The sequence below is a fragment of the Crocodylus porosus genome, unplaced genomic scaffold (assembly GCF_001723895.1).
Source record: "Crocodylus porosus isolate Cpor-Errol unplaced genomic scaffold, CroPor_comp1, whole genome shotgun sequence".
Lineage (NCBI taxonomy): Eukaryota > Metazoa > Chordata > Crocodylia > Crocodylidae > Crocodylus > Crocodylus porosus.
In genome coordinates, this window is record NW_017728914.1 from 34,086,337 (window position 1) to 34,110,969 (window position 24,633).

At 49.4% G+C, this 24,633-nt stretch overlaps 1 protein-coding gene across 4 annotated transcripts in view; it reads right to left on the bottom strand.

The window, feature by feature from the left end:
• GLRA1 (glycine receptor alpha 1) overlaps window positions 1–24,633 on the bottom strand; it is a 51,260-nt gene continuing 26,627 nt past the window's right edge. The window contains exons 2-9 of one of the 4 annotated variants that reach the window (XM_019535391.1): window positions 22,032–22,099; window positions 12,167–12,390; window positions 8,296–8,378; window positions 7,690–7,827; window positions 7,282–7,496; window positions 6,223–6,369; window positions 3,353–3,358; window positions 1–401 (exon numbers count right to left, since the gene is read on the bottom strand). In XM_019535391.1, coding sequence (XP_019390936.1) covers window positions 111–401; window positions 3,353–3,358; window positions 6,223–6,369; window positions 7,282–7,496; window positions 7,690–7,827; window positions 8,296–8,378; window positions 12,167–12,390; window positions 22,032–22,099 — 1,172 coding nt within the window. In that variant the 3' untranslated portion in view covers window positions 1–110. Of the gene's footprint in view, window positions 426–3,352; window positions 3,359–6,222; window positions 6,370–7,281; window positions 7,497–7,689; window positions 7,828–8,295; window positions 8,379–12,166; window positions 12,391–22,031; window positions 22,100–24,633 lie in introns of all 4 variants that reach the window. The other 3 variants (XM_019535390.1, XM_019535393.1, XM_019535392.1) reach the window with 3 other exon arrangements.

The window sequence follows — 24,633 nt, forward strand, 5'->3', positions numbered from 1 at the left end:
TAAATAGATATTGCCACATTCTTAAATTCATGCATCGCTGCATTGCTATTGCACATGTGTATAGAGGATCGCGCTCTTGCCTCTCCTCTCCTCCCACAATGCGGCCGGGCTCACTGGTTGTGAACATCCTCCCTGCGGACGATCTTGTAGATAATCCAGTAGAAAATGTTGAAGATGAGGAAAGCCATGGGGAAGCCGATGCGCGAGATCTTGTCGATCTTCTTGGCTCGCTGGAGGAAGAGCTTGCGCATCTCCTCGGGGGACCGGGAGGGGGGTGGGGCCGGGTTGGCTGTGTTGTTGTTGTTGGCGCCTTTCACGGAGATGCCGTCCTTGGCTTGGAGACAGGCAGGACCCATCCCGTAGGCGGAGAAGTTGAACCTGCCTTCCCCGGCTTCGTCCTCCTGGAACAGATTCAGCATAGGGCTCTACTTAAAATGAGATATAGACTGTGCACCCTTGCTATAAGGCTCTCCGCTGATCGCCCTGGGGACACGCCTCTCCCTGTTGGGGAACCCCTTCGTCTTAGGAGATCAGCCTTATAGAGGGGTGCTACTTTCTTCCGCACAGACGCAAATCAGGGGATCCAGCCACCGTTGGAAAGCGGGATGGACTTGGCTTTCCTCAGAGCCAGTCATTTTGGGGTTGCATTGTGGGTTTTTTGTTCATATCCCCTGTTTTGCTTCTGTCCCTCCCCCCCAGCTCCTGTCTACACCTTCTTTTCTTTTCGGCTCGCCCAGAAGGAATGGGCTCCATGTAACTCGGATAGTCAGTGCCGCCCTGGGAGGATTCTTATGGAGTTACATGGACTTGCAGGTGTTAAGAGCCATCCATGAAAAAGACCTCTGCTGGGGTTCAGGGATTAGCAGTGAACCCATCTTCCCTTCCCTTCCAGCTGCCCATACAAGCCTTCCCTGCCTTTGCCCTCTCTTCTTCCTCATGAAACCAACCAGCAAGGACTTCCCTCCTCCTCTCCTCAAGGAAATAGCCAGTGCAGGGATGTTCTGTTATTCTGCGCTCAGTCAAAGATCGGCACTGTGTTATCCAATATGTGGCTACTACCTTGTCCTTAAGCACAGGCCCTTTTTTTTCTTGGTTTACGAAGGAGGGGGCACCGGAGCATGGAGAGTAGCAGCTGCGCGCTCCAACTAAGGCAGTCAGGTGGTTGCACAGACCCAAAGTTTGGAAACCAATTCTTTTGGCTCTCATTCACGGGTGCGAATCATTTGCCCATGCTAATATTTGGAAAGGTGCGTCTTAACTCCGTGTCACAAATCTCTGAGCCACCCCAGCCCTTATTTAGCCATTTAGGCATGTGCAACTATTATGAGTGCCGTGCTCCGGCAGCCACCTGCTCTGGTTCTTCCCTTGTCTTTCTAGAAACGGCCCCCTCCCCACCTTCTGCTCGTTTTTGCAGAGTGTCTTTTATGGATGGCCCCTACTGCGGGCTCATAGCTGCGCAGCATGGATGGGTCTCGCAGTCGCCGCCGGGTCGCTATGAAGGACAGCCAAGAGTGAAAGGCAAAGCCTTGACAAGCTGGTGCAGCGCGTGACTTACCGATGGGCCCTGCCTGCTTCCTGCCCCTGGATGGGCCACTTCTGCGGCTCCCCTCCTCTCCTCCCTTGTCCATCTGTCTCTGAGGTCCCTTTCTAGCACCATAGCATGGGAGACCTCACACCCCGTAAAGCATTTGTCTCTTGCAGTGCCTCTGAGGATGGACAGGTTGTTACGCTCATCAGCTTTTCTATCAAGATGTCTGTGGTGGTACCAGGTTTCTCCTATCGGTTTCAGACACCTAGTCCTATAGGTCCCTTAAAAACCTGTCGCTTAAGGAGGAAGGAAGTGATGTGCCGTAGCGGGAGAACCGGCCCAGATCAGGGATGGATGTTCCCACAACAGCAACCTGCCTGTCTTCAGAGCATGGGTAGCATCCCCGGTGGCTCGCTATGCTCTGGCCTCAGTGAGAACTGAGATTGGAGACAGGCTGAAGTCCATAGAAATAACTATCCCTACTCCAGAAAGAAGGAGACTCCAGTGTGTTGACCGGGCAAACTTTTAGAATATAGAGTTGCTGAGAAATGCGGTTCATCAGCTATTTAGGTGGGTTTTCCTCCCTGGTGGACGAGACTTTGGACACGAACGGGGAGAGGCACCTGATCGAGGGCAGTGAATTCCTCCTTTCTATTCAGCACTGGGGAGGCCACATCTGGAGTCCCGTGTCCAGTTTTGGGCCCCCCCACGACAGAAAGGATGTGTGTGAATTGGAGAGGAGGGCAGCAAAAATGGTTTGGGGGATGAGGGACATGATTTGTGAGGAGAGGCTGAGGGAAGTGGGCTGATTTAGTCTGGAGAAGAGAAGACTGAGGGGGATTGAATAGCAGCCTTCACCTCCCTGGAGGGGGGCTGGAAAGAGGATGGAGTTGGGCTGGTCTCAGTGGGGGCAGATGACAGGACAAGGAGCAATGGGCTCAAGCTGCAGCAAGGGTTAGATATAAGGAAAAACTTTTTCATAAGGAGGGTAATAAAGCACTCTGAAAAGTTACCCGGAGAGGTTGTGGAGCCTCCATCCTTTCAGGTTTTAAAGACCAGCTAGACAAAGCCTTGGCTGGGATGATGTTGCTGGGGCTGGTCCTGCTGGGGCCGGGGGTTAGACTAGATGCGACCTCTTGAGCTCCCTTCCAGACTCATTTTCTGTGATTCTATGAATCTCAAAGCAGGGGGTGGCTTTTTAATCTTCAAATTACTTCGGTCTCTGGTCTCCTGCTTGACTCTATGAGACAGCATCGCCAGGCTCAGGTTTGCGACAGGGAGGTGACTAATTCCTGCGGTTGCCGGCAGGTGGCAGAGGACCAAAGCAAGAAGCTGAGGGCTGCAGGTTAATAATTCTCTGCCTGGAAGAGCTGGGCTGGAAGGACAGGTGAGTCACATACCAAGTGCCATGGGGGCAGGCTTCCTCCTGCACCATCTCCCGGAGGATTCAAAAGGTTTCTTGCTATAGCTCCGCACCGGTATCCTCTCTCCAGCTGGAGATTCCAGTGCACCCGAGCGTCTTAATATCAAACATGCCCTTTATACCATTACTTATGCCTGCTTTTTCCAGCAGTGCTGACAACCTGCAGCCTTCCCTGAAAAATTAGGTGCACAGAAACTGTGTCCGTGTGTATCTACGTCCATGCAAATTCGGTGCACAAGTCAGTCCTTACCGGGAAGTCTCGACTTGCGTGCATGTATACAGATAATTTATTGCAAATAATATTCATTGCAGATTTCTCCTTTCCTCTCACCCTTTATAAGCCAGGCTCAGTTCTCTGCAAATTCATCCTGTGTGGGGGAGCATTGTATCTCCAGATTTACCTCTTTCTAATTCAAATGTCTTGGATGGGCAGAGAGCAGCAATGAAAAGGAAACAGAGCAGCCGATGAGGCAGCAAGCAGGTTTTCTTGGGGTCAGCCTCTGGCGGCAGAGGGTGGAAAAGTCCCCCAGGGCTGTGCCAGGCCAGAGTAGTCCGGTCCTTAAAGGTGTAGAAAACATGCACAGGCATCAAGTCATTCTCAGCTTCCTAAACCGTAGCAGGTATTTGCCAGTGGCAGACTGGACAAAGGAGCTATGGGGCAGAAACAGGTCTGGAAGCAGGTCCCTGTGATGGTTTGCTGTTTGAAAGTGATGGTGATGTGGCATTGCTTCTGCATGCCTCTTTTTTTAAGCAAAGAAAAAGAAGAAAGGGAGTTCTGGGTAAATAGCCAGGAGTGTTATAATCAGCAACGCTCGGGGGGGTGTTGTGGAATATTTTTTGAAGTCTCAGGTATCATTTGCAGTTTCATGAATCATTGGTACTCTGCACCCATGAGTAAGGAGTGTGGCCGAATCGGTCTGTTTAGGCCCAAGTAGATCCGTGATGAGTTCTGCATTCAGCTTGCTCTGAATGTGTGTGATAGCACACGCACTCAGGGATTTTCTCAAAGCACATCATTCTCTGCACAGGAAAAATGAGGAAAGAGCAAAGAGCCGCTGGATTCACATTTTTTCCCGGCTTTGCAGCCTGTGTGGGCTGCTTTCCTCTACTGATGCCTGCGGAAGTACAGGCCTGCAGGCTGATGCTGACAAAGACTGGCTGCCCATCTCATTTGCACATGCGGTTTGCATTGCTGCATACCCATTTTGCACACAGAAATGCCTTGTTTGCAAGGGCAAAAGGATGAAACAGGCCCCTTTGAACGATAACCTGGGTTTTGCGATCTCTTGGCATACAGACTAGATAGCCAGCCCCTCTGGCTCCAGGGCAAAGGTTCAGACATGCAAGGTGCATGCAGAGTACAGCCACAAGCAGTATGACCAGACCAGCTGTGTCCTATACACAGATGAGTTCAGAGTGAAGACTTCAGGGAGAGGAATAAAGTCTGGAAAGGCATTTTGTTGCAGGGGAGAGAGAACCTCATTGCAGGCAGGGAAGTCAACTTGTGTCCATTGCTAAATGCCATGAAAACAGACTGCCTCTGGCTTCACCTGTGTTTATGCAGTTTGGATCAAGTGACTGGAGCAGAGGCTAAAGGGGCTAGCAAGGCTTGAACCCTGGGTAGCCACTGGGGAACATCTGTCTGAGCTGAGGGGTTGCACCAAAGGAGCAGTTGGATCAGCCCTTCAGCCAAGGCCCTTTATTAATCCATTGCTTTGTGGGAGGCTGATGTCTCACGCCTGGAACAAGACAGACATCTCAAAACATTGCCTGGCATTACCAGGCCATTTGCATATTCGCAATCAGCTCCGCGGGTTGGCAACAGGAGCACAAACCTTGTTGCCTTCCTTTTGCTGCGAGCGGGCTCGTTTAAGCGTGGCTCCAATTAAATCCACAGAGAGGCTAGGCGGGGATTGGCTGAGCAGCCTGGTGCTCGGTGGGAGGTCCCTGGCAAACGTAGCGCTCTAAATGATCATTCGACTAGTGATTTTATGATTGTTTTATCAACAGTCCTCCAGGGCGGTCTGCGTGCCTCTGCCTGGCTCGGTAGAAGCGAGATGCCTCAATCGGGATTAAGAGATGAAGGCGTGATGAGGCAACGGCGCTGGGAGGTTTTAGCTGAGACTACTAAGCAGGCATTCCCCACTCCCGCAAGACCAGAAAGGGCTTGTTTTTTATCGAACCAGCAAGGGCCTGATCCTGTGCCATTAGCAGAGGCGGGCTGTTGGCTTCCATGGCTTTTATGTTTTGCCTTTACATAGCGTTTGGATCTCAGTAGGTTTTGTACAGGTAAGAAGTGCTAAGCACCCAGATGGGGAAACTGAGGCAGAGCACAGCAGTAGATGGCCTAGAAGTTACCGACCTGGGATTTGAATTCACGATGGGTTTGATTTGACTCCTTTGCTTCTGTAATCAAGGCTGGACTGGCCAGTCATGACTCACTTCCCATCTCACTCTTTTACACCGGCTGTAGATTTATCTTTCAAGAGAGGCCATACGCTTGCACTGTGGGGGATGAACCTCACCTGCCTATTAAGTTTGAAAACACCTGTACTATCTGTCAGCCTGTCTATGTGCCCGGGTACAGTGCTGTCCTGAGCCCAACAGGCATAGTCCTCTGCCTCTGGCGGTATCCATCTTTGTATTTCTCTCTAATTTATTGTGTGATTCAGCATCTCTGTGGTGGGCACATACAGAAGTGTCCCACCACCACTCCTATCCAAGCTGCAGGCAGTACGGTTTTGCCTGACGTGTGCCTGTTCTGGTTGGCTTCAGCCATGGGAAGTATGCATAGAGATTTTTTTTTTTGGCAGGGGGGTAATTGAGAGATGAAGCTTACAACCAGTCTGAGCAGCACGTGCTTCTGAGCACAGGGTTAGTGCAAGCAAAGAGCATCTCACTTACCTCCAGGCTACGGACAGGAGGCTGCTTCACTGGGGTTTGCCATCTCACCTTTCTCCCCGTCCCCCCACCTCAACAAGGAGCAGCACTTCTGCAAGCACTGCCAAAGCATTGCTGCCTACAGAAGTTGCTCATAACCTTTTAGAGAGGCATCCCTTTATCTGGACTGGACTGCACCCAAGATGAGTCTCACAAGCAGTTGAGCCCACCAGGCATTTTGTTCCCTGTCCCTCCTATCTGTCTCTTTATATAAATGGGACTTTTCTGAGTGCCACTTACTGGATCCAGCTGGCCACATGGGAAGATACTGAGGGCTGAGCGTGCTGGGACTCACTGGTCCCATCTGTGCTTTGCATGACTTGTGTCTTACCTTATGGTGCCTCCTCTTCCTTCTGAACCTGAGCAGCTCTTTGTGCTGCCGAGAGACGAAGTTGACAGCAGCGTACTCCAGAAGGGCCGAGAACACGAACAGCAAGCACACGGCCATCCAGATGTCAATGGCCTTCACGTAGGACACCTGGGCGGTGGAGACAGGGTGGGAGACTGTGAGACATTTAAATGGTCTCCACCTTCCACCCATCAAGCTAGCCTTTGCTCTGCACTTCTGTGCTCTGTTCACTGCTCCTGGTAATGAAGCTCCTATTTCACAGCCCTGCAATGGCTTTCACATCAATGAAGTTATCTTTGTTTTTTTGCTTCAGTCTTACACCGAATCATCCAGCCCTCAGTCTCTGGCCTATTAGTACAGCTTCTAGTTTCTTTTCAACTGGAGAAAAATAGATGCTGTTTTATACGTGATGATGCACCACCGCATCTGCACCCCCCTTTTCAAAAGTCTGGATTCACAATGATAAATTCCTGCTTTCTTTTCAAACACAGGGAATTTTTCAAAAGTCTGGAAAGTCTTTTCAAAAGTCTAGATCCACAATTGTAAATTCCTGCTTTCTTTTCAAATACAGGGAATTTTTTTTTTTAATGTCACTAGCCTGCAAACTTAATGCTTTGTGTGCAGGGCTCCTGGCCCAGAGTTTTGCCTAGCTCAGGGGTTGTCCCCCTGTAAACTGAATGATAGGAAAAAGATGTTTTCTTCTTAGTGGATCAGGTTTTATACTGATACTGGAATGCAGGTGATTACCATGAACCTGAAAGCCAGTACTGGCGGTAGAGGGGTGTGAGTGAGATGTTTGCTGGGGTGGTGTGATGCTGGGTTGCAATGCTCCTTCTATAAGCTACAGCCAATCTGCTTGAATCCAAAGGGCTCTCTCTTGTTCCCTGAATTGGGAGCAACCCAAGAGACAGCCACTTGTGCCAGTTCTGTGGATAGGTATTATGGGTGCGTGCGACCTAACCCAAAATGCAAAGCGAGCAGGTTTGAATGAGTTTCCCCAGTCCCTGCAATTCCCCCATGAGGCACAGGTGAGCTTCATACCTTGGGCAGTGACGCTCGGGAACCAGAGCTCTGGGTGGTCATGGTCAGCACGGTGGTGATGCCCAGGCCCACGCGGGCAGGGGCGGCGTCCATGTTGATCCAGAAGGAGATCCAGGACAAGATGACAATCAGCAGGCTGGGGATGTACATCTGGATCAGGTAGTAGCCCATCTGGCGCTCCAGGTGGAAACGGGCTTCTATGCAGGTGAACTTGCCTGAGAAAGACAGGAGTTTCTGGTAGGGCATGGGAGTCTCCCGGCATCCGTATGCAATGGCTCTCTGAAATTTGGCTTTGCTGGCTTAAAAAGGGTTTTTCCTGGGCAGGGGAGATGTGGTGGGGGAAGGCCGTGCATTGCTAGTCTTGGCACAGTCATTATTAATGCATGGTGCTGGTGTCCCGTGACTCACCTGTGTTATAATGCTTGGTGCAGTACCGCAAGTCTTTCTCTTCCTTCAGGATAAACTGAGGCAACGTTAAGCCATCTGCAACCTGCACGGCACCTTTCTCTTGCCATTCGAATATCAGGTCATTCATTGTGTAGCCAACTGTCGAGAGAGGGGGGATAGGACATGTGAGCTTTCTCATGCAAACCAGAAAGGGATGGTATTGCAGCCCTGTTGCAAGGCAGAAGCCTGGAAAAATCTCTTGTGAGCTCTGGGACAGGCTTTGGGTTTGTGTGCTGCCCAGACAGACCTGAGAGTGGAAACCTGGGTGAGCAGGAGTGGTCATAACGGTGCCTGGATTAGCTGGGAATTGTGACTGGGAACGGGTGAATAGAAACTGCAAGTGGTTTCCTGCTAGGCAGAGGGGCGAAAGGGAGATCAGTAGAGAGAAAGGAGAAATAGAGGATGGAGGGGGTCTGTAGTGAGCAACAGGTGTGTGCCTGTGCTCTTGCATGAGAGATGAAGGCAAGGAGGGAAATGGGCCCCAACTTTGGCCTTGAGACCCTGACTGCACCCAGGCAGAGGGAGGCTGGCAATTCGCTTTTGAGAGGGGAAACTATCTGTACTCACAGCTCTCCAGCTGCATGATGCACGTCTGGACATCCATGGGGAAGTTCTTCAGGTCCATGGGACATGCCAGTGTTAGCGTGATCCTGGGAAGAGGAGAGAGATGGGGGAATGACTAAACACCCTCCGGTGCCCATCGGTGTCTGTTAAAGTAGGAGCAGCACAGTTGGTTCAGATCCACTGAAATGGTCAAGGACCCAGTAGCTCTAGCAAAATACTGGACCAGGCTACCCAGAGAGGGAGTGGGATCTCCATCCTTGGAGGTTTTTAAGCCCCGGCTAGACAAAGCTTTGGGATGATGTAGTTGGGGCTGGTCCTGCTTGGAGCAGGGGGTTGGACTCAATGTGACCTCCTGAGGTCCCTCCCAACCCTCAGTTTCTAGGATTATATGACAGAGGAGTAATGCTGAGAAAAAGACACCAAGTTCAGGCTAGGAGTCTGTATGAATTCTGTTCTTTGGTCGGATAACATGACTTCTTTGAAACTGAAACCTTTCCTGGGGGAATCCAGGTTTGGGGGGCTGGTTGGGTAATACCTTTTATCGGACTAGCTTATATAGTTGGGAGGGCTAAGGGACAGATATGGGGTCTTTAAGCGCCCTTCATCTGGTCTGAGAGAGGATTTCCTGCTAGCTTATATTTACAGATGACAACTTCGGCAAAGCCCCTTGAAATTTTAGTTTGATTTCACTCAGTCGGTCTGCGCACACGCCTGCGTGTGTTTGCATGTGAATGTGGATGGGTTTTGAACATATCAGGTCCCTTCCTAATGTGTGCACGCTCTTGCACTCACACACAACATTCATTTACATAAACACATGTGACAGGAGTGTTACGTAAGGTGTTTAGTCAACACAGCTCCATTTGTAAAGGGCCGAAACCTGAAAACCCCGGGGAGAACGAGCGTGCCTGGCTGTAGGGAGGCCAGAAGAGAACAGTTTTATTCGCTGTACTTTGCCCAGGCCTTTGGAAGGCATTTCAGAGTGGATAGTTGATTTTCTTTTCCCTTCGGACTTGGAAAGCTGAGGTCTCTGTAATAGTCAAAGCCATTTCAGCCCAGAGCAAAACACTCCAACTAATCTGTGGGTGTTTGGGAGCATAACGTTGTTATGATGCTGAATGCCACAGCTGCTCCGATTGCAGCATGGGCACCTGAGCTTTAAGAGCAGAAGGGTGTCTCTCTTGGCCTAATTAAACTTGTTTTTTTTTTAAAGTCTATTGGGGTGGAAGTTTTGGTTCCAGACTGTTGGCTTTTTTTATGAGATAAGGTTGTTGACCTCATGGCCAAGTATCAGCTTGGAGGACCAGGCTGTTTCTCTTAGTCTGGTCTCTACCATTCAACTTGTTCAATGTGGGGGACCTGCTTGTAGCTGTGTCTTGCTACTGCTGACATAACTCTCAGGGTTACAGACCTGCAAGCTGCTCCAACACACCAAAGTCCTTAATGAAGTTATAGGCTCTCAAGGCCTGTGAAACCAGAGAGAGTGGGGTAGAAGACCTATGGCACACCATTGAGCCCCATCCCATCCAGGTTTAGTGACACAATTAAAAACTGATTGTAAAATCTGACATAAGCAGCCAAAGGACAGCATTTGCTGCCACCACCTTGCCATCCTAATGCCGTCATTTTGGATCTTACCTCAATGGGGGCTGCAAGTCACCTTGTTGGGACTTAAACTTCTGAGTCCAGGGAGGTCAGGGGTTATAAGGTTTTGCCATCCCTCAAAAAATTTGAGAGATCAGAATTTCTCATGGTGCCCAAAGACAGACAAAATTATTCATTAAGCAAAAAATTTAAAACAACAACAACAAAAATGTATGGTTTGAGTCAACTGAACTATTCTTTCCCAATAATTCTGAAACACTCTGATTTTTTTTCTTATCGTTAACTAATGTACGTTTTATGCCAACATAATTTTCAACAGGAAAACTGTTATTTTCCATTTTTTTCAAACATTTTCCTAAGTTAGGAAATTTGCCAAAACAGATAGTTTCATAGTTTCTAGGGTCAGAAGGGACCTGAGTAGATCATCGAGTCTGATCCCCTGCCATGGCAGGAAAGAGTACTGGGGTCAAACGACCCCGGCAAGGTGTTCATCTAGCCTCCTCTTAAAGACCCCCAGGGTAGGAGCCAGCACCACTTCTCTTGGAAGTTGGTTCCAGACCCTAGCCGCCCTGACCGTGAAGTCGCGCCTCCTGATATCTAGCCTAAATCTCCCCTCTGCCAGCTTGTGACTGTTATTCCTGGTCGCTCCTGGCCGTGCTTGGGGGAACAGGGACTCCCCCAGTGCCTGCTGGTCCCCCCTGAGTAGTTTGTAACAGGGAACTAGATCCCCCTCGGCCTTCTCTTGTGGAGGTTCAGGCCCCGTCGCCTCTCCTCGTAGGGCCTGCCCTGCTGCCCCCCGACCATGCAAGTGGCCTCCTCTGGACCCTCTCCGTGCTGTCCACATCCCTCCTGAAGCGCGGTGCCCAGAACTGGACGCAGTCCTCCTGCTGCGGCCTGACCAGTGCCGCACAGAGGGGGAGGGTCACCTCCCTGGACCTGCTCGAGATGCATCTGTGCATGCAGGACAAGGTGCAGTCGGCCTTCCTGACCCCCACACTGCCGGCCCATGTTCATCTTGGAGTCGATGATGACTCCAGGATCCTTTTCTGCCTCTGCCCTGACGAGAAGGGAGTTCCCCAGCCTGTAGGTATGGTGCCGGTTGTTCCTCCCCATGTGCAGCATCTTGCACTTGTCGGTGTTGAATCCCATCCTACTCTCATCTGCCCGCCCCTGTAACCTGTCCAGGTCCAATTGCAGCCTATTCGCCCCTTCTAGCGTGCCCACATCCCCCCACATCTTAGTGTCATCAGCAGATTTGAACAGGGTGCTTTTTACCCCCTCGTCCAAGTCACTGATGAAGATGTTGAACAGCGTGGGCCCGAGGACCGAGCCCTGGGGGACCCCACTGCCCACGTCCCTCCAGGTCAAATAGGACCTGTCCACCACCGCTCTCTGGGCGCTGCCCTCCGGCCAGTTGGCGACACCACAGCCCCCAGTTGCTTAATGAGAACGGGGTGAGAGACAGTGTCGAAGGCCTTCCTAGAGTCCAGGAAGGCTACATCCACCACGACACCTGCATCCAAGGATTTGGTGACCTGGTCGTAGAAGGCCACCAGGTTGGTCTGACAGGACCTGCCGCTAATGAACCTGTGTTGCTTGCCCCTAAGCATGACCTCCCATGCTGGTCCCTCGTGGATGTGTGCTAGAATAATTTTCTCAAACAGCTTGCCCAGGATCGAGGTAAGACTGACTGGCCTATAGTTCCCAGGTCCTCCTTCCTCCCCTTTTTGAAGATGGGAACCACATTGGCCCTCTTCCCGTCCTCTGGCCCCTCACCAGAGCACCACGAGTGCTCATACAGCTGTGCCAGGGGTCCTGCAATGACCTCGGCCAATTCCTTTAGTACTCTAGGGGTGGAGATCGTCTGGACTGGCTGACTTGAATACGTCCAGTCCCTCCAGAAGCTCCCTAACTAGTTCCTCACTAACCCTTGGCCTGGGTGCACCTCCCCTGGGGCCTGAGGGGGCCTCAGTGTGGGGGTGGCTGTTCCGGTCCCTGCTCAGGAAAATGGAGGGAAAGAAATCGTTAAACATGTTGGCTTTGTCATCTGGTGTGATGACCAGATTTCCTAACGTGTCCTAAACGTGGCGTTTTCTCCTAAAAGTTTTGCATTAGCTGAATCTGTGTTTTCTGATGAAGAAAATGTTCCAATCAACTCACTTCCCAGGTGACTGCTAGTTCTCTGTTTATTTCCCAATTCCCCCCCCACCATTCTCTTTCCTTCCTTTCTGCCCCTTCCCGCAGAGAGCCTCCCCTTTATTTGCTTCACCTGATACTGTAGAGGACGTTGCCGTTCCTGGAAATTCGGAGGAGTTTGTTGTCTGTGGTGATCTCGTGGAAGTGGGCCCCTTTCTCATTGGCAAAGAACAAGTCGGGCTTCCAGATGGAGTCCAACATAGACGGATCCAAGTCCAGGGAATCGTCAGGGTACTCGTTGTACGCCAGCCGCGGGTCATTCCACTGCTGCCGCAGGAAAATGTTCACTCTGTAGTCCTGCAGTGAGGGCACAAGAGTTGTGGGGAGAGGACACAAAGTTAACGAGCGCTCAGAAGAGTCTGAAATGGCTGAAAACAGTGCAGGCCACAGGGATTTTGAGGCCAGCCACAGCCGAACAAGCCAACACACAACGTCTTCAGCGTGACTGGCATTGCGCTCTCAACCGGTGACATACCCCATCGGTGTTGTCTCTCAAGGAACTATATTTTTTATTATTAGCTCGAGCCTCATAGCTGAGAGACCCATCACTGGACAAACCGCTGCTGTCCTTGACGTCTACTTTACTATGACGATCCCCAAATCTACATTGTGTTAGGTCTCAGCAAGCCTTGATTGAAGTGCATGCAGCTTGATGAGAAAAAATTGCATGAGAGCATCTGCTACTAGGCCTCTGGGGCTGATCAACTATTGCTTGGTGACCTTGAGGATCAGGGGCTGAAGTTGTATGTCCAGGATGGCTCTTGCGGAGGATTTAGGGGTAGAAGACACCAAAAGCAATTTGCATTTAGTATTTTAACTGCTTGCTTTCTGAAAGCACACCAGGCCCCCTGTTAGGGAGGGAATTCAACTAGACCCCACATTTCTTACCGATAGACTTCATCGTCACCAACCTCAAAGTTCCTGCTCCATTGCATCATTTCATCACCACCATTAGCAATGACTGTGAATTTAGGACTTCAGAACAGCTCCTCTGGCCTGAGACCCTCTCGTTAGGCTTTTTGGAGACTTACCTGCCGCATAAGGAAGCAGCGCTACTACGCGGCGGAGGTGCGTGGTTGTGCTCAGGCAGTACCAGCCCAACCAGTATCTGCCTGTGCTCTCTGTGCCAACCAGACAACATGTTACTGGTAGTGCTCGAGTGATGCTGTAGCTGTGATAGTCCAGGAACTATGTGAGAGGTTCAGCTTTTTGTGTGCAATCATTTCTTGGACCAACTGCAGGCTCGGCTTAGATTTAGACACGCTTTCAAATGCAGTGTATTCTTCGGGTGACGGAAATCCTCCTCTCATACGTCTGACTAATTTTCATAGACCTGGCCTGTTACCTGTCACCACTATAGAAAATAACATGTACTGCCTAACCGTATAGTTCCCCGGGGTTTTCTGGACCAAAGCCGACTGCTGAGCTCTACCTCGTATTCATCGGCTGTTCTCCTGAACGCATTTTCGGTTCCTTCTGGTTGACCACTGGCCACCCAGTAGTATCTGTGCCTTTCCCCCCAGTCTTTCACATGAGAAAGGCAGCTGCCAAATTAAAACGGAGAGGATGGGAGAAAGATGGAGAAAGAAATGAGCACTGACTCCCATGTGGGTGATGGACGCATTGAGTCCCTGACTTCATTTGCATTGTCCAAGTCTCTTGGCAGCTGGCAGAGCATCATGTCATAAACCAATTTCACTGCCCTTGACCAAGTTAATTGTTAGTAGCAGGGTCATGGTTTTATTTAGTGCCTCTCCTTCTTGAGCTAGCCTGAAGCGTTTTATGAAGCAGTGAGTCAGACGCTGGCAATGAACTGACTGTGTGCGGCAGCCGTTCTGCGCTCATCAGTATTGAAGGCACAACGTGGATGATTTAGGGTCTGGTTGGTTTGTTTCCTTTCCGCGAGACAATGATCACCGGCTCCGCTGGGTTATTCCTGACTCTGCCGTCAGGACTGACTGTCGGTTCCCACCGCAGCGTACCAGGAAGAGGAGACCAGGGTGGCACTGGCAGCGCAGCATTTGCCCGTGAGACATCCCAGCCTGCAGCGCTGCGTGAGCTCCCGTGCTGATCGAAATCCAAATATACGACCTCTTGTCCCAGGGACAAGATGAAACGAACCAAATGGGCGTGGGGGAATTGGCTTCCACCACCGTGCAATCCCCGACTTGCAGAAGGAGGGTTAGTCGATCGTGTTTTGGGTGCCCTGCACTTTTGGTGAGGACAGTCCATTATATAACGTCCCTTAGAAATCAGTTTTAAGGCGCTAAATCCCATCTGCAGTATCTGAGCCTGGGAGCTGTGAGTGACCTTAATAATTTTGACAACAGCAAATGGACCGACAACTTGAAGTTAAAGGAAACGGACTTTAGAGCGAGGGAAAAAAACCCAAAACCCGGCTACTTTCCCCCACCCTCTCCTGCTGCTGAGCTCTAAATGTCACCTTCACAGGCACTCGTGGATGTTTCTCACTTCATTATCCACCTCTCTCTCCCCAAGGTAACCTGTCTTGAGAAAACTGAGTAACTGTGGACATCTAATAATGAGGGCCCCTGTGCAGGACTAACCCATCATACAGGTCTGCAAGGAGAAGAAGGAAGAGGGAGAGATGAAAAGGAGAGAGAGAGTGCAAACAGCCCTTTCCATGGCACCCAGACACTACCTGAACACGCTGCGTGCATTGATTTCTTTCTCTCCCTGTTTGTAAAGATCAGTGGTGGTTGCAGTCAGGGGAAATCAATGTAATTGTCCTAATAGGCAGAAAGCAAAAAGCTGTTTTGCTTATTCAGCTGCAAACCAGCTGAACACGAGCAGGTCAGCTCCATCTAGGCGTCCGTTTCGTGTACGACACAAATCAAATCCATGTTTGGAAGAAACTTCAGCGGTCGCTGCCCAGGGCGTGCTCAGCCTGATGGCACGTGGTGAGGGTAGAAAAGGAACTGATTTTCACCACGGGGGCTTGCGTTACTCAAAATCAGGAGTAAATTCCTGGCTTCGGCTGCAGAAGTTGCCAGCTAGAAAGGAAACGGGAGGAAAGAGCTGGGTGGGAGCAAGTCTGCCATCACGGCTTTGGTAGAGGAGGAGCAGATGGGTGTGGGCAGCACTGTCCTTCCCCATGTGAGACCCTGATCAAGGGTCAAATGAGGATGAACTTTGTCTCATGGGGCATAATCTGCTTTGGACAGGATGTGCAGAGCTTGCACCACCCCAAGAGTTTGCATGATCCCCCTGCTGTGCTCTCTCCTGATTAGGATCTTACGTTGTGGTCATCACCACCGTGCCTGAGCGCCTTCCAGCCATGCATTCAGCAGTGCGGCAGACATCTATTGCATGATTGTTTCTCTTCTTCCTTACTCCAGACTGTATGCAGGGGAGTGTTTTGGGAGGGTTTCTGCATATTAGGGCATGCACACCTCCCTCTAGCATGATACTGGAGAAGCCAAGGCCCAAAAATGTGCCTCATAGCTGAGGAGCTTTGCAATGGTCCTGAGTTCCTGGGAGAGCTGATAACACGACCTTTGTGGAGATTGTCTCCTTGTCCTCATTGTGAAAAGTCCCCTTGTGCCAAGGGGGTTTAAGGGACTGAACATAGTCTTTAGTCTGAGCAGGTAAGTGGTCTGAGGGACCTGGGGTGGTCTTTCAAAAGCCTTTAAAACCAGGACTGAGATCTTGAGGTTGTTCAGGGTTTTTGGGAAGCCAATGAAGAGCATGCAGGAGAAGCGGGGATGTATCTGGGGTACCCAGCATGGCTGAAGAGATGGCCTGCAGCATCCTCTACCATTCCCAGAAAGCACCGCGCTCCAGAAGCAAGAGGTCTAGCAATGCAGGTGCATTTTCCCATTGGTACTGGCTCTCCACTTCATCTCATGGTGAGTGCTGCTGAGGGCAAGGAGGATGGGAATCAATTCATCCACTGACAAGATCATCTCTCAGCACTTCTAAAGACATTGGTTTCCCATGTCCCGGCCTGAGTGAAGACTGTGGTTGGATCAGGAGGTTTGCAACACTCGCAAAAGACTTTGACTTGCCAGCTTAGGAAAATCAGATGCTGACAAAGGACCTCAGAGCTAATGTAGACAGGCAGGTAATGACCCACAGCCACCATTTATCCTTTCACCAGGGAGGGGACTATAATTTCCAAGTCATGACTAGGGGCTGCTCTCAGCTTCAAACATCCTTATTTAACTACAAGGGTCTGAAGTTTGCCCCCTTGTAAGCCTGAATAGCACAGTGGCATATATGTGATCTGTCTTTGCTGGGTCCAGGAGGCCCAAGCAGCCAGAGAAGAAACGGCTGAGGAGAACATACAAAGCCCTGCTGACATCTCTCTGAGGGGAGGAAGAGGAAAGGAGAGGTCAGTGTGGAGGAAGACTGCACTCAAGCCAGCTTAAAACTGTTCGGTTCACCAGAAACAAGTCTTTATTTGATTCCCTGTTTATTCCCTGGAAAGAAGACAATCTAGAGGATTTGTTTTCAGTTTGAGGATGGTGCATGGGACTGAAGGGTGCTTTTCTTTAATGCTACAGGTGCATTCTTGACTGTCTGTCTTGGTCTAAGAAAGCAATGGAGGCTATGGGTAATGAATCCAGTGTTTTACCCAGGTCTGTCACTCATTTGCTGGGAGAATGGGAGGAGAGGCTTAACTTTGCTCTGCTCTACTTCCCAGTGATGGGGTAGCTACACCCAGCAGGGTGATGATCTGGAGAGGGTTAATGTAAGGCCTTATTACCTTCCCCAGCTGTGAGCAAGCCCTCCCGGAGGAAGCAGGTGCTGTGAGTGAGTGCAGGTTAGGCAGCAGGTAGGCAGAGCCCTGGCTGGGTTGGGAGAGGCTTCGGAGACAGAGGCTGAGAGAAGCTATGCAAGGACTGAGACTGCCCCTGCAGGGAAGGTAGGACACAAGCCGGGGCAAGGGGGAGGGAGAGGAAAAAATGCCCCTTCCTGCTGCTAAATGCAGAGTCCCTGGCTGGGACCCAGAGGAGAACCTGGGGCTGCCTTGCCCTGGCACTTGCTCTTCCTGGAACTGGAAACTCTCAGGACTTGCAATCCCTGGACCTAGGGTGATGTTGTGGGGTCTCCCATCCTATGGCCAGCACTGATGGCCTTTTCCTCCGTTGCAAGCTATCGAGGTTTCACATAGCAGTGCAGGTAACGGGGGTATATTCTCACCACGTCAGAGGAGGGGGAATGCATGGAGGCCACATGGGGCCTGAATGCCACTGCAGGTTGCAGAGCATTAGTCATCCTATTGCAATTGAGGGGTGAGGGAGCTGTGGGGAGCAGTGTTGGAGCTGGTGAGCCCAAAGCTAGTGCAAGCATGGGTGGTTTTGCAAGCACAGGGAAGGGGAAAGTGTCTCAGCACTGCTGGAGAGGTCACAGGAAGACCTCGGCGCCATTTCACATGTGGCTGGGAGGGCTGCTTTGTTCCTTAAGCTACATTAGCGAATTATTCTTCTAGTAAAACTCCTGCTGCAGAACGGTGTAATATCTTGCCGGGGGAAACCCCCTGCATACATACAGAGCCGAACAGATGTTCCCGATGAGAAAAATTAACTGAAACTTCAGGGGGGAAAAATGCGGAGTATTATTTGAAGAGATATCTCTACACCTCATACCGCTAGTTGGACAAAATATTCATGGAAATTGGGTGACCACTGGCATGTGGGTGCTTTGCATATCACTGTAGGATATAAGGCAAATTAAACCCTTTGAATTTCCCTTCCCCAGCCAATCAGAAATAGTACCGTGTTCCAAATGAGAATTTCTTGATATTATTTTTTATTTCCAAATTAGAATTTAAGTGTTGTCCAGAGGCATACTTGCATTTTGCCTTTTTTTATATATTGTTTGTGCACTTTGCATCTAAAGTCCCATTTCGGGATATGTCTTTTTTTTTTTTTTTGTGAATTGGAAAATGTTACAGGCTTCGAAACAGCAAATGCCAAGAAGCCGAGAGAAAACACTTTTTTTTTCAGTTTCCTTCCCCATTGTGCTTGCTGTTCCTCATGTGACTGGGCTTTGGATGAAGGACAGGCTCAAGAGCCATATTTTCCCTGCTAGGTTTTATCAGCTGTTTGATTCTTGCTGGATTGGAGCTCGTGAGGTTTAGCGGGTTGTTGGAAGTCCATTTCCAGGCGGGATTCATTATCCGATTGGATGGCTTATGTACAGATGGCTTCAAACAAGTATTTTACAGTTGGACAGATAGAGCCTCCAGCTTCTCGTGTCCTTATTAGATGCTAGTTCGGCGAGTGTGGCTGTGTTGCAGCTGGTTTATAAGGTCACGTTTGGTTTGCCCTTTTCAAATGGGATGAATTCAGTATGAAATGCCTTTTAAGCAGCTGACAAATACGTATGCAAAAAAGCACTGCTGAGAATTAGAATCCCAAAATGTCAGCACGTGATCTTTCTTTTCAATTCTCATTTATTACCTGCTGGTAAACCCGCTCCACCTCCGTAGAGAGACCCGGCACCCATGGATTTCAGCTGCTATTTTTAGTTTGTACGAGATTTGAAACTTTTTATTTCCGTTCCTCTGTGTGCAAGCCAAAAGAGAACTGCCCAAGTTGCTAATAAAATCAGCTGCAGGAAAGGATGCCTCTCATATTTATGTTAAATATGGAACCCACCTGCTGTTGAATGTATTACCATAGTAATATTTCAGGACAGAAAGAGGCCAGCTAGACTCATTCATCCATCTGTCCTGCTCTTTGTGCCCTCTAATGTTTCCTGACTTTAAGTGCTTGTTTAGCTCAATACGTTCCTGGTACCGGCTTCTTTTCTTATCTTTGGGCTGGATTAAACACAGGGTAGATAAAGCCATAAGAGCCTTGTCTGCTCATCTCAGTCACCTATGGACATATTGGGCCCAGTCCAGGCCTGTGTTGCCTTCATTTTTGGTCCCATGCAGCAGTGAGAGCTCTTGGCATCTGCTGATCTTGAAGGACTGCCTCTTCCCTGGCCCTACCTATGGGACCTCATTTCACATGTGAATTTTCCCTCTTTGCTTTCTTCTAGATCTCACAGTTCTTCACTCTTTGCTTGGCTTGGTTTTGGGAGCTCCTATAGATTCCCTCGGACTGCTCCCATCTTTTTCTCCCCTCACCACCTGTCCTTAATGGATGTGAACTCAAGTTTCCCAACTTCTTTATTTCTCATGCTCGTGTTTTCTTCCTGATGCTACGGAGCCCCAAGCTATGAAGCATTCCTTCATCGGTGGTCTTATAAAGAGTCTGGTGTGGGGCCAATAAGTCAACAGCCGTGTCTTGTACATCAACTAAGAGTCCCAATGCAAGTATATTTGTGTATAGAAATACAAATAAAAATACATGCAGCAATGGGAAAGACCCATGATTCTGGTGCTAGGGAACTACTTTGTGCAATGTGGTGTAGAAATGGAGCATCGGAAGTGTACAAATCTGGGGCCTTCTGTAATCTGAAGACCAGACTTGAGTCGCAGCGTCCCTTGAACCACGTACTTCCTCTCACTGGGCCAGTGAAGTAAACTTGATGATGTTACCCTAACTAATTCTGTTTTTGCTATTTAAATCCACGACCTTCGAGGCTGAAAGTTTGTGCTTCTACTTTTCCACCCAAAGTCCACTAACTGGGAGCAGTTGCTTGGTCTGGTACCCTTTTTTTATCCCCACGGAAAACTGGGATTGAACTGAAAGGAAATATTTTCTTGGGAAATTCTTTTTTTTTTTAAGTTTAACATGTTGTTACATTAAAATAGAAAAATGTCATCAGCCCCAGCAATAGCTGATGCCAGCCTATACATGACCAGCCTCTGGAGACATGAGAGAGTCACGTACTCTGCACTGCTGCTTTGCAAATGTGTAATGCATCTTGAGTTGTAGGCCTAGTTCTTCTACTCGCTCTAGAGAGAGCAAGTTTCTTGTGGTTGTTTTGAATCCCGCTGGTTTATGAAACCTCGGTGAAGCAATCTTCCATTGAAATGTAAGGTTCTGTTAAATCTGAAACGCTTCCCCAAGCGGGCTTGCTTTCGCTGGAACAATATCTTGGAAGAGAATAAGAGGGGAAGATATTCCAACAGGATGTTTCAGCCGGAATCATTCTGAAATGATGATGCCAAAAATAAAAAGTGGACCCTGGAACAAAAATGTTTCAGCTGACCTGCGACCATTTCCCCCCAGCCTGCCACCCCCAATTTTTTCTTTGCAGGGAATTTTGAATTTCTTTTTCATTTTTTCATTCCGATTGGCCACAAAGCCAAGCTACAACCTCTTGACGTTGTCTCTCCTTCATTCAGCCTGGCTCTTCTGTCACATTGCTATAAACAGTTGCTAGGTGGTCAGCTTTTCAGCGCTCGATCCAAAATGCCAGGGCACTGGTGAGTCCCAGTGGCTGCTCCCAAGAGCTATGCTCTTGTCTCGCAGCGTTTGTTGAAGCAGAATTGACATCTGCTGCCTTTGCTCACAGAGGCACTCGCAGAAAAAAATACAGTTCTTTCCAAGCAGGAATGGGAATCCTTTTTTTGGAGGGGAGAATCCAAGATGATGCGTCCCGCAAAACATAGCTAATACCTGCAATATGCTTCTGAAGTCTGCCACATGTTTCTCCTTGTTAGGCTAGCTTAAGATGTGCTTGTTTGTGTCAGCCCAGTTCATTTGGGATTTCTGCCTTTGCATTTTAATGTATGGTTTATGATATGCCTTAGGAAGCAATATAGACCAGCTATGTAATATCATCTTTCTCTATAACACACAGAGAGATCAATAGACCAGCCCCATCTCCTGTGCAGTTTAATACTTTTTCAGAGGAGGATCTATTTAATGAATTCCTGATTGCACGCAGCACCCAGTGATGCTGTGCGTTGAGGCCATGTGTTCATAAGGGTCCCACACTCCAGCTCATGAACAAAGATAAAATTCAATGCAGTTGTCATTTATTCTGCTGTACCTGCACACATGCAAGGGGTTTAGGAACATCACGATACAGCGGCAGGTGTTTCTGGGCTTCGCTCTGTCCTGCCATGCAGCTGAGGACTTGATTTCCTGAAGTATTTATCGAAACCTGTTCTTAATGCATAGGACAAAGTACCGGAGTTGGATTTATGCACATTTCATCCCACGTCTTTCCAGAGAGACCATTACAAAAACAGTTGAACCTCATATTTCTGGATGGACGAGGTTCTTTGGGTGAATCTGATATCTTTTATTAGACCAACTTAAACAGTTGGCAAACCATTTTTTTTAGCAAGCTGTCCGGTTTAAAAACCCTTTGGCGGGCTGAGGAAGCCTCTGCAGATGTTTCTGGATGATCTTTTAATTAACACATCGGGAAGGCATTGTACCTACAGAGCCTTGGGTTGCTTTTTGCTGATTATATCACAATTGACCTTTCATTGCTCCATCTAAAAACTATTATCTCCTTTTCCTAGCTCCTTACAAATTAGATGCAGCTATTAGCAATGTTCATTTATTTCCTGATGAAGATGGCCTGTGTTGGCGTATGTTGGTTTTGATCACGTGACTGTTCAGTTTCCCCCTGCAGAGTCGGGCTCCAAAGAGAATCCAGATCTGAAGACCTTCCCCAGCCTCAGGGTGCAAACTGGATCGGTACTTAACTCTGATCCCTTTGCTCTACAATGGGCTCATTTGAAAATCCCACCTCTAAATGCCCTTGAAAGTTTGGATGCATCTCTGAACTTTGGGCCTTAGTCAGATCTTAAGCAAGAGGTAAATGGAGCACATTTTACATCTTCCCTCAATTCCGTGTATTCTACAATTGAGAACATCAGCTCCTGAAATCTATTTTTATGTGCAGACGCATGCAGGATCATAGTCTTTGAACAGTGAAATGCCTCGAGGTTTGTAAATTGGAGCTATTAATTTATTCCCACCTGAGGTCTACCCCAGGAAAAGAGAGCAACAGTCTACGTTAGCATAATAAAAGCCAGGAATGCTGCATTTACTTACCATCGTGGTTTCGGCAATCGAACCAAAGCTGTTGATGAAAATGTTGCAGCTGACATTTACTGGGGGGCCTGCACGACAAAATAAGACTGTATCAGTAACGTGGCTCTAGAGAGAGGTCACTCAGCCTTGCTGTGGGAACTTGTGGCCTCACAGGATTTATTCCTGGCTTTGCCGCTTCCCATCTGGGTGACCATAAGCACATCATTCTTCCACCCTGTGCCTCAGTTTCCCCATCTGCGCAATGGGTAATGATACTGCCCTTGCTAGGAAAGCGCTTCATTGAGCACTTCTGTTTAAGAACTAGCTGCTGTTGGCATGGTGGTTGACTGGACTATGCAGGCCACAACCCCTCCTCTTTCCCATGGATGTCTGACCATCTACAAGGGATCTGCGTATGTCCCCACGATCGTGTTCGGCACTTGACTGTATTCTAGGAGGTCAGATCCTGAGGCCTGTGCTCAGTCAGTCTTCAGGAAACTGCTCCCTGAGGATGACAGGAGGCTGGTTTTAACTGGTAAGACTCTAATATTGAGCCATAGACATTCCCTGAGGGAGTCTCCTTCCTTCACTCATTGCAACCAGGGAGGCTTTACAGCTTCTTTGGCACTTGCTACAGGATCTGGATCTGACATGTGCTTCTCATCCATGTTCCAGAGCACGCATCTGCTAGTCTTACACATGTGTGGGAAGCTGACTGTATCTTGCAAGCCTCAGGGTGGGTGGCAGTCTGCATGGGTGGAAGGGGCTGGAGACTGAAGGAGAAACCAGGGTGGTCACACGGCATTGTGAGAGGGTTCATGGTTTGTGGCCCTTCATGTTGTGCTGGCGGCAAACCCATGTTGGTGCAGCCGTGCACCAGTGGTGCGTGCCGTGGTGCAGCCGTGCACCAGTGGTGTGTGCAAATGGGACTCTGGTGCTGATTGGCTTGAGGCTGCGCAGGGATGGACTTGGGAAGGTGCCAGGGCCTGCAGCTCAGCACCAGGTGATGGAAAATAAAGCCTGAGTAAGGGGTAAGCACAGGGTTCAGGACCTGTAGACTTCCTTTTACCTGTTGCCTTCACTCCCAGGAGAAGTCCTAGTATTTGCCTGGACTTGGAGGGATAAAGTGGGTGGCAGTTTCTTACCTCTCTAGTTTGAAATCACATTCTGGGGCCATGCCTGACTCTCAATACAAGCTCTTTAATGGGGTAAAGTCAGCCCCTCCGCTGATGGAGACTGGCATCGCACCATCCGTTTCCACCAGCTGAGCCTCTGCTTGCTCTTGCAGCCTTTTCGTAACAGCCCTGCTAGGCCAGAAAGCTCAGTTTGCCCCTTTAAACGGAGGCAGAGGCCAGCCACTCTGGGCGCAGCGGGAGGGCCTGTTGGACCAGGAGGAGAGGATTAGAGCTGGAATCCCGACTCTGCCGCTATATTGGAGTCATCGGAAACAGGCCGCCCAGCGCTTTGTTCCCTCTCCCCTTTGTTTCGTGCCTGTTATTACCTGACCGTTTTACCTTTGGCGGATTAGGGGATTAGCCGAGTCAGCAAACCCCCCTCCGCACGAGCAGGGCTTTGTGCACGGCTCAAGTGGGGCTGCGCAACTCAACGGGGACAACGGAGCCGGGGCCAAGTGAGGGCTAACGCAGCACGTACATGGGGGTGAGGGGAAGGGGGAGCCTTTTCACCTTGACTGCTCCAGCAGAGAAACAGCACGTAGGGAAGAGCTCAGGGCTGGGGTGGGGACTGAGCAGGGCTGTCTGGACCCTTCAGCAGGGCTTGCTGCAGCCAGAAAAGGACCCGCTGAGGGCTTCCCCCTCTGTCTCTGGATGCCTTGAGTTTACTCCTGCCTCTTGCAAGTCTTTGGAGGGAACGTTCCTTTCTCCTCTCGTTCTGCATCCCCTGAGCTGTCTGGACCCTTCAGCTGGCCTCCCTTGTCCATACTGCAGTCATTTCTGCAGCCAACTCCTGTGACTGCAGCCTAGTGCGGAGATCCCTCAGCATCGCTGGCTGCAGCCTCCAGGAGCTCTGGGCTGGATGATTTGCTTAGCTTCTCATCAGAGTAAATCTGCCTACGCAGAGCTGCTGGTTGCCGTGTCTAGACCGCTTGGCCACCTCTGCACTAACAATGGTCCCACCAGCGACTGAAGCATAGATCCATATTCAGCCACATGCAGCCATTTGGATTTTGTGAGATCTGGGAGGGGTTCCCCCCCCTTAAGCTCCATCTTCTGGAGTCCTGTGACCATGTCAGAATTTCAGCTTCCTTTTTTTTTTTTTTTTTTTAAAAAAAAAAGGGGGCAAGTTTCTTGCACCTCTGACAGTGAACAATAGTCTGACACTCTGACCCCAAAAAGCAGATAATTAAGAACCCAGCAAGAACCTAATCGTAGTTTTTGAACACGCTGCGTCATTCCCGTATTTATAGCTGTTTAGAAGAACTCAGTCTTAGCAAGAGAAATTCCATTCACCCGTTTCCTGATTCAAAATAATAAGTTTACTAAAGCAATGTGCCAAAACCAAGCTCTCCAGAAAAGACCCCAAATCAAACGCAAGTAGAAAAGTTCAGAATATGTTTCAAAAAGCCATGTGTTAATGAATAAACCTATTGCATGCTAAAAAAAAA